Here is a 12,729-nt window from a genome sequence, read left to right on the forward strand (position 1 = left end):
ACAAGGACCCACCCAGCACAAAGGTTCCTGCCTGCAAGTAACATGAAAACTTCTAATGAAACGTGTGTGTGTGTGTGTGTGTGTGTGTGTGTGTGTGTGTGTGTGTGTGTGTGTGTGTGTGTGTGTGTGTGTGTGTGTGTGTGTGTGGTGTTTTGGTTACATGTTGTTGGATCAGTCTAGGGCTGAGTCCATGGTCACCGCGCTGACGCTTGTCAGTGAGCCCCTGCATCCGCAATGAGAGCGGCTTTAGCAGGGGCTCGCGCACACTTCCGCAGGCGTGCGGAAGTGTAGCCGTCAAGAATTTTTTCGTTTAAGCGCTCATGGGAGTGCAGGGCCGGTCACGTGAGCGGTTCGCCCAATGAGGGCAAACCAGCTCCGTGACGTCACTGCCCACCCCCCCCCCCGACACGCCAGCGGACGTCGTGCGAACTAAGGCCAGAGAAAGCACCCGCTTTCCCTCAGCTCCGCGCGCCTCCGCACGGCTGAATTCTCTATGGACTCAGCCTTAGGTGGGGACATGTTGCCTTCGTCCGTGCGGAGGCGTGCTCGGCCGTGACATCACCCGCCTGAAGCGGGTGCGTTTTTCGGCCATGGTACGCGCGCCATCCGTGGGTGTGTCTAGTGGCGTGCCAGTGATGTCACAAAGCTGGTTCGCCCTCATTGGGCGAACTGCTCACGTGACCAGACTGTTGCGCCAAGAAATCAGTTTCAACTGCATGGCCGCGAACACTGCAGTCTATTCGCTCAGCGTGTGGACACGTCCGCACGCCCCAGCCTTAAAAATGAATCTAAAATAGATTGTAAGTTTTTAGGAGCATTAGCTCTTTGTATCTGTTTGTGCATGTCTGTCCTCATTTGTATGTTACTGTTTATGTAATAACTCTGTACCCCCATTGTACCGCGCTGCGGAATATGTTGGCGCTCAACAAATAAATGATAATAATCAACCCCAGAGTTTTTACACCATAAGATTACATTTTGATTAGTTAAATCCCATTAAAAGTTCAAGTTCCCGCTGTATTCTCCTTTTATTTTGCAGGTTTTGATAAAGGAGACTGCCCTGAGGCCGAGGATGGCTTTCATTTTCAAAATGTACTTTTTAATTGACTGGTATGTATGTATGTCTTAATTTACCTGCCATCTAGGTACATAGTGCTTTACAGAAACAAAAAAAACACTGTCCTGTGCTCAAAGGGCTGAAGCTATGCTCTATAACAGGGGTGCGCAAACTGGGGGGGGGGGGGGGGGAGCACACGGCGGTTACAGAGGCCTCGCTCTCTTCCCCAAGGAATTTAAATTAAATGCTGGGGCGCGCACGCGAGGCCTCTGTAACGTCCCTTACCTGGTCTCCGGTGGCTTCCAGCGACACATCGCCATGGTAACATGGCGTCAAATGACGCAGCGGGGTCACATGATGATGTCAATGCGTCTTCATGACATCAGAAGACGCAGGACACCAGGTAAGGGGTGGGGGAGAACAGGCAGGGGGGCGTAGACTGAAAAGTGTGTGCACCCCTGCTCTATAGAACTAAATATATATGCAATGTTAAAATCGTAAGTAGAGACATCAGGTCATGTATCCTTCAAAAAAGCACATAGCCAGGACATATGTAATGTGGAGGGCAATTATAGTCTGCTACCCTCTTTGTGAGTCTCTGGATCTCTGGTGCCGGGGATCGCCTAGGTTGCTGCTTGTGGGTGCTGGCAGAGTCACATAAATACAGCTGGAGTCCAGTGGATTAAAACACCATCTCAGTATGCGGGCTTCCGGATGGGTGAAAAGATCATAGAAAAGAGCGAAGCACTTCAAGCAGACCAAAAACTGGATCTCAGGAACCCGACTTAAAAAAATATATAAACACTTTATTCAAACAAGCACATGGTTAAAAACCTCCCATGCGTTTCACACCGCTAGGGTGCTTTCTCAATAGCGCTACGCAGAAGTAATACACGTGACATAATAATATAACAGATAATGGGAATAAGTGCTTCAGACATAAAAGTAACTAGTAAAAAGGTGTCCCTGCCCTGAAGAGCTTGCAATCTTAAGTGGTTAGTGGGGAGAATTTACAGAGACAGAAGGAGGGGCTTCTGGTAAAAGGGGTCTGCAAGGGGCCAAGGTCAGTGCATATGAGATGTATAGTATCAGGCAGCGGAGCTACCCAGGTGCAGGGATAAAACAAGATGGTCTTCATTTGTAAAGCAATAGCATATCCTCAATAACTCTATACAGTGTCCTGTGACTGCTGTTTTCCATGCTGCCTGTGATATTCCAGTGGGGACTGTGACACCGCCACTCCTGCATACAGTAATTTGCTGGCTCACATTTTTTGTTACCCAAGGAGTGCAGGAAACCCTAGAGAAGGTAACCAAAAATGAGGTATAACTACTACAAGAATACCTGGAAACGCATGCGTACAGCACAATAATTATTCAATATGACAGTAAAGTTTATGATTCAGCACAATTTGCTTCTGTAATACTGGTTTACTTTTCAACATCAAGTACATCATTATACAGTGTCATAAAATAAAAAAAGTGTGTGTGCTGAGCACGCGCATTTTAAGTGAAACGTATTTGTCTTTTGTCAATGTTTTGTCAAAGAAATTGTATTTGTGATGATGCTGTTTTTAATTAAAAATGAAAACACAATTTCAGTGCCAAAATGCTAAGTTTAACTTAGAACATGTGTTTTAGCTATTTGCACTTCTATATTTATAGTAACTGTGCATTCCTTGTGTGTGTGTGTCCGTCAGTGTGTTTGTATCAGTGTGTGGGGCAGTCAGTCAGTGTGTGTGTGTGTGTGTGTCAGTCAGTGTGTGTGTGTGTCTGTGTGTCAGTCAGTGTGTGTGTGTATGTCAGTAAGTCACTGTGTGTGTGTGTGTGTGTGGGTGTGTCAGTCAGTGTGTGTGTGTGTGTCAGTCAGTGTGTGTGTGTGTGCCAGTCAGAGTGGGGTTCAGCATCCACCGGCCAGACCAGAATTAGCCTTGTGCGCATTCTGCTGGTGCAGGTAGTAAAGGCTACTCCACATACGCGAGAATGGGGGCAGTACCTATTAGGCTTGTACGCATGCGCGATGATTCTACTCCCCCTGGCGGAGGTGCGGGGACAATTCGGATGGATTTCCCAGCACCCGTCACATCTCCCGGCCGAAGAGGAGATTTTGGGGGAGCCGGGGCACAGGACCGGTGATCGTGTGTGTTGGCGGTGCACTCGTTGGGGGGGGGGGGGGGCTGGGGGGTGGTGTTCAGCATGCACCAGATCTTGTGTGTTTATGTAGCAGCCCCCACTCTCTCCCCCTGACGGAGCTGCGGACATGGCGGCCGGACTTTGTGTGTGTGTCTCATTCCAATCCTCTCCCTCCCCCGATGTCTCTGATGGCCTCTTCTGCCAGCAGTGACGTCACTTCCGTCACGGAATTCTGTTACAACACAAGGGATTTTTCCTATCAAAACTCTGTGGGTGCCAGCAAAGAAGGTTCACTTCAAGAAAACCAGAGGAAATTGCCTGTTTGTATGTCTATATCGGCCACCCTGTGAAGTTCAGCCCCACTTACCAGCAGCAGAACATTTCTAACACGTTTCATTTTCTATTTTGGAGAAATGTGGATGTAGAAAATTATTTTTGGAAACATTTGGAAATGACTTTTCTGCCAGCAGCTTTCCTAGTCCGTCTCTGTTACTGTAATGTAGGCATTGCTGCAGTTTTATTTCTTAAATAGGTTTGCTATGGGGAAAGCAGTGTGTTATAAAGGATTTCCTGTTCGGCTGTTTGGAATTAGGCTTTTGGGGTAAAGTTTAACCATGAAACCAATTATGACCCTCTCGGTGTTAACATATTTATAACAATTTGACATTGACAATAAAATATAAAGAAAAGTCTGATGTTATAAAAAAAAAAAAGCATATATATAATGCAAAAGTGAAGTACATAGAACATGAAAATGACAGGAACATTTGTTAGAACTCTGAACATTCAAATACATTTATGTGCACTTATTCCCTCACCTCCTGTCTTTGTAAAATCTCGCAGCATACCACTTAGGCCTAGGACATAGTGGAATCAGCGTCGCTGAGGCGGGCTGAGCCGCGTTGAACAGATGCACAAAGCCCCTGCATCTGTAATCAGCGCGGCTATAGTTTCTCCCTCCGCATGCGTGCTGATGCGTGCGGAGGCTGAGAAAATCAGAAGAGACAGGCAAGTTTGAAATTTTGCCGCTTGGGGGAGCAGAGGAGCGTTCAGGTGACCGCTCCCATCCAATGGGGCTGCAGCAGGCATTTTACCTACTGTGTCAGTGAGATAGCAGAGCCACCAGACCAGACAGAGTAGAGGCAGCACAGAGGTGTGTGTGTGTGTATGTGTGTGTGTGTGTGTGTGTGTATGTGTGTGAATATATTTATCAAAGTTGCACAATGTTAATAAATAATTTATTCTCACAACATGTCTCTTTTTTTTAATTTTTAAAATATTATATAATATACACACACATATACACACACACACAGGTTCCCCAGTGACACACAAACACACAGACCACTTCAAAGTGACACACAACAGTTACCCAATGACACACACACTGACAGCTACCAAGTGACACACACACAGTGATACCCGCCTCCCAAGCGCGCTTGCTGTCTCCTCTGCCAGGGCAGCAAAAAGCTCCTGGTAGAGCGAGCGGCAGCAAGCAACAGCGAGCAGCAGCACCAAATTCTTTACTATGTCCCAGGCCTTAGAGTGTGAGCTCTCCGAGCCAGGGATTTCCTTTCCTATTGTCTGATTTTGTTTGTGGCATTTACTGTATTATAATTTCCTGTACTGTCTCTTTTGTAAAGCGCTGAGTACAGCCATGGGCGCTATATAAATAAAGAAACACATTAATGTCACACTGTATCATTTCTGGTCCGAGAAGGAATGGAAAGGAGGTGTTACATGACTAAGTTCTTTCACAGTATTGCAGCTGCAATATCAGCAGCACACAATCTGGACGTCCTGCTATTTAGATCTATGGCAGCATTAATTCCTTTCCTATAGATACAATGTGTCTCCTACATACTATGTGTCTCCTATACTGTATGAGCACAACATAATCTGGACGCCCTGCTATTAGGATGGTATATATATATGGTATGGTGTATACTCCGTAAACGACATTGCTTCCATCTTTTATAAGGAGATCTACATACAATGTGTCTCCTTTATATGCACCACATTATCTGGACCTGCTATTAGGAGATCTATGGCAAAGTGAACAAACATAATTGCCAAAGCGATTACAAAAAGACTCCTATTGGTAACAGCACTCGCCTAACTGATTTGTAAAATGTATGTATTAAAACGTAGCCCTTAGCGGTAATTAGAGTTAATATAAAGTTGGACAAAAACCACCTAACGAAACAGCACATATAACGAATAATCACGGGGAAAAAAAGTTATTAAATAATATATCTTGTTAGTAGATTAAATTATTATTAATTATTATTAACTTATTAGTTATTAAATAATAGATCTTGTTAGTACAGCATAAATTCCTATATACAATGTGTCTCCTATATAAGCACCCCACTAGCTGGACCTGCTATTAGGAGATTTATGGTAGCTTTCCCTGCTAGATACATTTTTTCTCTGCTTCACTCTATAGACAGTTGTCATGACACGTTCACCCCGCCCTCCCCCGTCTCTATGGGAACGCATTCAAAATCAATCTGCGGCGGCCAATAGGGAGAGCCCGAATGTTCCGAACTGGCCAATGGGAGGCGGCGTGCGGGAGATTTAAAGCTGAGCCTGCGGAAGCGGTGATCATACGCGTGCTGTTGCTGTAGGAGCTGCTTCTGTGTGTCCCGAGGAATACGGCTGGAAACATGTCTTTGCGGGTCACCAGGGTGAGTGCTGATATGTGTCTGTGGTGTTTATTCGCTGTGGGGCTATTTAACAACATAAGTCTCGTATTAATGGCCTTTGAGCGGTATATGGGGTGTACGCCCTTCTCATGGAGGGGAGATTCTATTATGGCAGCTCATAAATCCATTGTCTGTTCCTGGAGACCTATTGTGGTGTGTGTGTGTGTGTGTCTCTCTGCAGGGCTTCTATCTGTGGGGGATGGGATATGTATCTTGTACACTGCTTTCATGTAACAATACGTAGTGGAGGTGGCCTGTCAATGTATTTTCTGCAGTTGCCCTGTAGGCCGAGTCCATAGACGGACAGGCCGTGCTGAGCCGTGCGGACGCTCAGCGCTGAGCCCCTGCATCCTCAATGAGGATGCCTTGAGAGGGCTCACGCGAGCGTCTGCAGGCGTGCGGAGGCTTTGGAGTTTTCAGCCGAGCGCCAAGCTGTTTTTCAGCGCGCTGTCGGCTGAAAACATCCAATCAGCTTGAAGCAGCGTCAACGTCACGGCGCGTTGACGTCAGTGCGTCTCGGGCGATTGGCCCAGCGACGTCACTGCCCTGCCTCCAACCACCTCCCGCCGGCTCCCTTCACGCACGCTGGCACGCCTGCAAGTCCGTGGAATCGCCGGCTCCCTTCACGCACGCTGGCACGCCTGCAAGTCCGTGGAATCGCGCTGACTTAAGCAGGCGAGCCTCAGCGTTGGCGCGCCTCCGCTCTCCTGAAGCCTCTATGGCCCCGGCCTAAGAAATAGCCAACAGTGACTGCCAGACTGTCTATGAAATATTCCAGGGTTCATCAGACCGGCTCACTATATACACCGACTGGATTTGTAGTAAGTATCTGATGGGGCAATATTCTGCACCCTGATTACCCGGACATGTTGTAAATGTATAAAGGACTATGACGTTGGACTTTCTCTATTACACCCTTGTAATGGGACCCATCTTGTTTGCCCCTCCCTTGTCCTCTAGCTTATTATTCCACAGTAAATGTGAGGCCTCAAATATTTTTTTTTTTTTTTTGCTGTGTGCGTGTTAAATGAATTTATTTGGCAGTGTGAACTTTACACTCCAAAGCAGTTTGAAAATAAAATGTTATCTGCTGTGTAATTTAAAATTTTGTGTAAATCACCCCTATGTTTTAATCTTTAACAAATGATATTTTGTTCTCCAACTAGAAGTTTTAAATATTATCCTACATTATTACTATAAGCTTTGGTCCAAAGAAAAAACTGTCCTGCGCTTCGGTAACCAGCACTAGCACCATATGGTGTCAACGTAGTCATGTGGGGCTGGGAAAGAGGGAGCTAAACATGGCCACTAGAATGACCGGAGTATGTGGGAAAGGTGATGACCCTTACCTATGTCGCAACTCCGGTCTGGGTCCTGCTCTCCTCTGCTCGTCATCTCCTGCGTGCAGCCTTCTATGAAAGTACAAGGAAGGGCTCTGGCGCAACTGCGCATGACAGACTCCAAACAGCTCCTGGATGGATTCAACAAAACTTTATTAGCACAAAAACACACTGGGGCTACACCACGATCTCCCCCTCTACGCGTTTCACCCTCGTCTCGGAGACTAAGCCCTATCCTAGAGGGTGAAACGCGTAGAGGGGGAGATCGTGGTGTAGCCCCAGTGTGTTTTTGTGCTAATAAAGTTTTGTTGAATCCATCCAGGAGCTGTTTGGAGTCTGTCATGCGCAGTTGCGCCGGAGCCCTTCCATTCCTTAAAAGCTTTGGTATTGCTGCTTTCAGTGTGGACTTAAACTGATCAGTTGTGCTGTGTGGGTTGTATACTCGGTTTACAACTTGATATTATCATTTTTGTGATGTGCTTACCTGTTCTGCGGTACAATGGGGGCACAGCATGCTTATAACATAGAAAATAAGGATGAAGAAGTGCAAACTGATACAAAAGATAAGGGCCTTGCTCATGAGTTTACTGGTTAGACCTGGGGTAGGCAACAACAATCCTCGGGCCAGCAATGTTTCCGGTTATCCCTGCTTCAGCACAGATGGCTCAGTCTTCATCTGAGCCACCTGTGCTGAAGCAGGGATGTCCTGAGACCTGACCTGTTGGTGGCCCTTGAGGATTGGAGTTGCCCACCCATGATTTAAGAGGGAATACGGGGTGAAGTGGCTGATCATTGAGATGGGATATGCCTTGGGGTAGGGGTGCACAAACTCACCTTCCCTCCTGCTTAAATGCCTTGGAAGAGAGCAGGCCTCTAACTGCTCTGCCCCCCAGTTTGCACACCCTTGTCTTGGGGTATAGTAGTTTACCACCTGAGGCATGCTAGTAATGTTTGCTAATCTGGAACCAACACGTATCCTGTTGCCTTTGTGTTGCAAGTCCTTGGCTGTGGCAGCTCTATGGACTACATGCATATGAACTGTGCTTACTCTTCACAGAACATGCTGACCAATGCAGAAAACAATGTGAAGACCACAATGGCTGGCAAGAGGGCTGTAGTGACCAAGCCGGGCCTGAGACCTCGTAATGCCTTGGGAGACATTGGGAATAAAGCAGAGCCAAAGGTGCCCTTGAAGGTAACACATCAATCCAACATTCTGCCTTATTACACACGCTTGGAAAGTCTTACAAATGTTGCATTTTTTTTCCCCCAAGGACTTGAAGCCTGCAGTGAAAGTTGTCAAGAAGACCAAGCCTGTGGAGAAGGTGTTGGAGCCAGTGAAAGTGAAGGCAGAAAAGCCTGTTCCAAAGCCCGCTGAGGTATGTTTGCGTTCTTGACTAGTGTGGCTTCTTTATACCTGGCTAGAATGGTAATTGGGCATGAATGGTGAGTTTGGGGTTCTTTTAACTGTGATGGTGCTACATTGACATCAATGGTGGTTGGCCTGTATGCAGTGCTGTTATACTGCAAAGTCTCTGGTTGCTGTTTAGCTCGTGCTGGTGGTTCCTGCATTGTGCAGAGAAATTCCTCTTGACACATGGCTGTACCATCATACTGTAGGAATAACCAGGTGCCAGAGTGGGATTTTCAGTTCTCTTGCTAAATGTAACCTCAATGACTAGGTGGAACCCAGTTCCCCCAGCCCCATGGAGACATCCGGCTGCCTTCCAGATGAGCTGTGCCAGGCCTTTTCTGACGTCCTGATTCAGGTGAAGGACATGGATGCTGATGATGCTGGCAATCCCATGCTATGTAGTGAATATGTGAAGGACATCTACTGCTATATGAGAAACTTTGAGGTGAGAATGATGCTGAAATCTGAAGATCACTTGGGATTGCACTGACTCCACTATAGATCGGTGGACTATTTAATAAAAAAAAAAATCAATCCAAGCAGGGATGTAATTTATTTTTAAATGCCGGGGCTCTCCGTAGATGCATGAATCTGAAGTGGGTGCCGGTATATCCTGCAAGTTAACGCTCCTGCGTCACATGGGCCACTAGAAAGCTGTACTGGGTGATATCACTGCTTCCTATTGGCCCATAATATAAACCCTGGAGTGGCTACCAGCACCACTACAGAGGTACCTCCTGGAGCTGAAATGAATGGCAGTGAGCTCCAAAACCCTGCTTCAATACTGTCAGCCAAATGAAAGGGATAGAAACTGTTTGGATTTTTTTTTTTTTTTTATTTTTTTTTAACCTTTTTGCCGTAATGTCTATTTCCACAATCTGCATACATCATTCATTTGGCTGTGGTGGTATGTTTCTTGCAACTAAAAACAGTTTTAGAACTGATCTAGTGCAATAAAATGTTTTTTCAGGCCGAACTAGCAGTGCGGCCAAACTACCTACAAGGGCAGGATCTTACAGGCAACATGCGTTCCATCCTGATAGACTGGCTGGTCCAGGTGCAGATGAAATTCCGCCTGCTGCAGGAGACCATGTTTATGACGGTTGGCATTGTTGATCGCTTCCTGCAGGTAACACAAGCTTGTGTCATAGCTCTAAATAAGCACAGCACTTCCAGTTTTCCAAATGTCTGTAGTCCACGTGTTCTCATAACCTTGCCTTACTGTTGTATCATGGTACCCACCAGCTGTTTATCTATACATGTCTCTCCCATAATAAATGGTGGCTCAGATGCCACTCTTCAAATCTATGTTCTCCCTGTGATGCATTCACAAACTAGATTGGCAGCTTTACAGGGAAGGGACTCGTGCCTGCAAACATGCTGTGTACTGTCAGCACTACAGAATTTAAGACTGACCAATATTTTTTTATTTTTTTTCGGCTGCAGCAGTGACTTATTTAAAATCAGTGAGGTTCACCTAAGCACTCACAAATTGTGTTGCATGTTAATTCAATCAGATTAGCACAGACATGTGTAGAGTTGCTCCTTGCTTGCTTGAGTGTGCTCTAACGGAAGAGGTGACATACCACATTCCTACAACTTTGTTCTGCAGGAGAATCCTGTTCCCAAGAACCAGCTGCAGCTTGTGGGGGTGACCGCCATGTTTCTCGCTGCTAAATACGAAGAGATGTACCCGCCGGAGATAGGCGACTTCACCTTTGTGACGGACAACACGTACACGAAGGCCCAGATCCGAGACATGGAAATGAAGATCCTGCGTGCACTCAAGTTTGCAATTGGCAGGCCCTTACCCCTGCACTTCCTCAGGAGAGCATCCAAAATCGGGGAGGTAAAGGCGGAGCAGCTTCTGCTGCTTTATCCTTACAACTGATGTCTGTCTGCTTCCAATAGTGAACTTGTTTTTTTGGTGTACATTTTATAGTTGATCTGAAACAAATTGTAACAATACCAATGTGGTTCTGGGTAAATAAAGCAGATTTGATGTTTGACACCTAGCAGACCAACATTAGTTGATCTCTTCTTGAAGAAACATAAGTTTTCAAAATATGTGCACACTAGTAGTCCTGCTAAAATGACACCGCTGACCATGGATCACCATTAAAACCAGCAGTTGGCTGCTTTTTTGGTTTTGATATGAAGGGCTAATGTGCTTTGCCTCAACTGGGCTATTTGTTGATGCGTAATTGTATTTAGTGTTCACAGTAACTAACACAATCGCAAGTCATGCAATGGAGAGGCAAAAACCCTGTCTTAAAGAGCTTGCAATTTAAGTGGTACTTTGTGACACTGTAGAGTACATCCTAGAGTCAGTAGTTTAGGCATAGATCTTATTGAGATGCATAAGAGGAATCTTCAGCTGGCCTCTTAATGGAAAGCGAGGGTATCTGAGTTGTCTCCATTTATTTGTACTGGCCTATAAGGACAGGGATGAGAAGAGGCTTAACTGATAGCAATCAGTCTTGGCCTGCTACTTAACAACTTAAAAGTTGTTTTGTTTAATGCATTTTAACACCTTAAACAGGTCATTAACTCAAGGACTGACCCTTTGAGTGCTGTAAGTAATGTTGGGAGGGCTCATGCTCAATGGAGAGACTTCTTAATATAATTCTGTTGTATAGTTCTGGTTACCATTCAACCTGATTTAGTTTTGACTGTATGCTCATATAAACTGTTACAAAATTGGTAAATGACTTGAGATGGAGATCAAAATTTTCCCCCTGTCACTTTATTTTAAGGTGAGCTCTGAGCAGCACACTCTGGCAAAGTATCTGATGGAATTGGTCATGGTGGATTATGAAATGGTGCATTACCTTCCATCCCAAGTGGCGGCTGCTGCCTCTTGCTTATCTCTGAAAGTCCTGAATGCGGGTGACTGGGTGAGTATTGCCTTCAGCTTCACACTGTGGGCTATAAAACCCAGACACGTTTTCAACACACTTGCTCTGTATTGCTAGCCCCTCTGGCTGAAAAGGGGTTACCCAAAAGCTACTCGCTACAAGGAATATTCAAATTGATACTCTAGCTCCAATTTTCTCACCCCCCCCCCCCCCCTCTCCTCTCCAAACAGGGGCTTGTATGAGCCCTTGGGTTCCCTGGCTATTTCTAAAGGGTTCCCTGTGATTTTCATGTAATTTGGTAGTTTTCAAATACAGAAGTATTGTAAATTCTTCTGATCTCAGACGCGCTTTTGGAGGGTTGGGGTTCCTTACAATGCATCTGATCTGACACTATTAGAGGGTTGGGGGTGCCTCCATTTTGCAATGTAATTCTAGCATGCCTAAAACACCAGTGGCTGATACTAGCGTGTGTGAGCTGTACAGCATTGATGTGCCATTTATTTTGTTAAAATTCACGTGATTGGACCTTGGTGTTCATGAAAACTTTGCCTTATTAAAAACAATTGGTTGACACAAAGTATCAAATCTACTGGGTGAGGTGACTTGTGGACTTCTCAGGATTGTCACGTGGTTCTGCATTTTTCAGACACCAACTCTCCAGCACTACATGGTTTACTCGGAAGACTCCCTTGTCCCTGTAATGCAACATTTGGCCAAGAAGGTCATGAAGGTGAACAAGGGACTCACAAAGCACCTGGTAAGCTGCCACAATCTGGTCTCCTCTCGTGGAAAATATTTGTACCTGGCACTGAACTTGGTCACTGGACTTGCATGCCCGATTAAGCAGCATCTTACAGGATCTCACTGCAAAATCATAACCTAGCATTGATCTCATGCGAAACTACTTGTATGTTACCACTTGTTAGCTCCTCTTGATTGCAGGTATTCTACCAAGATACCTGCAATCAACCAGTAAAGTAATACCCACTATCTTGTTTTTCTAGACCGTTAAGAATAAATATGCCAGCAGCAAACAAATGAAGATCAGCACCATACCACAGCTCCGATCCGCAGTCATCGTGGACCTGGCCCAGCCTCTGATGTCATAGTCCACTGACTTTGAAACGTGTAATGTTTTAGTAACGCAGGATGTTGGCACCATGTGCTTCTGTAAATAGTGTATCTTTTACTTTGTTTTAATAAACTTCATTTTACTTTAA

At 45.6% G+C, this 12,729-nt stretch overlaps 1 protein-coding gene across 1 annotated transcript; it reads left to right on the forward strand.

The window, feature by feature from the left end:
* Nucleotides 1–5,762: 5,762 nt before the first annotated feature.
* On the forward strand, nt 5,763–12,729 carry LOC142503678 (G2/mitotic-specific cyclin-B1). The gene is made up of 9 exons (XM_075616259.1): nt 5,763–5,879; nt 8,295–8,432; nt 8,512–8,616; nt 8,920–9,096; nt 9,622–9,780; nt 10,264–10,500; nt 11,408–11,548; nt 12,156–12,266; nt 12,514–12,729. The coding sequence occupies exons 1-9, from the start codon at nt 5,859–5,861 to the stop codon at nt 12,616–12,618; spliced, it is 1,194 nt and encodes a 397-aa protein (XP_075472374.1). The 5' UTR covers nt 5,763–5,858; the 3' UTR covers nt 12,619–12,729.

Source organism: Ascaphus truei, chromosome 10, assembly GCF_040206685.1.
Source record: "Ascaphus truei isolate aAscTru1 chromosome 10, aAscTru1.hap1, whole genome shotgun sequence".
NCBI classification, from domain to species: Eukaryota; Metazoa; Chordata; class Amphibia; order Anura; family Ascaphidae; genus Ascaphus; species Ascaphus truei.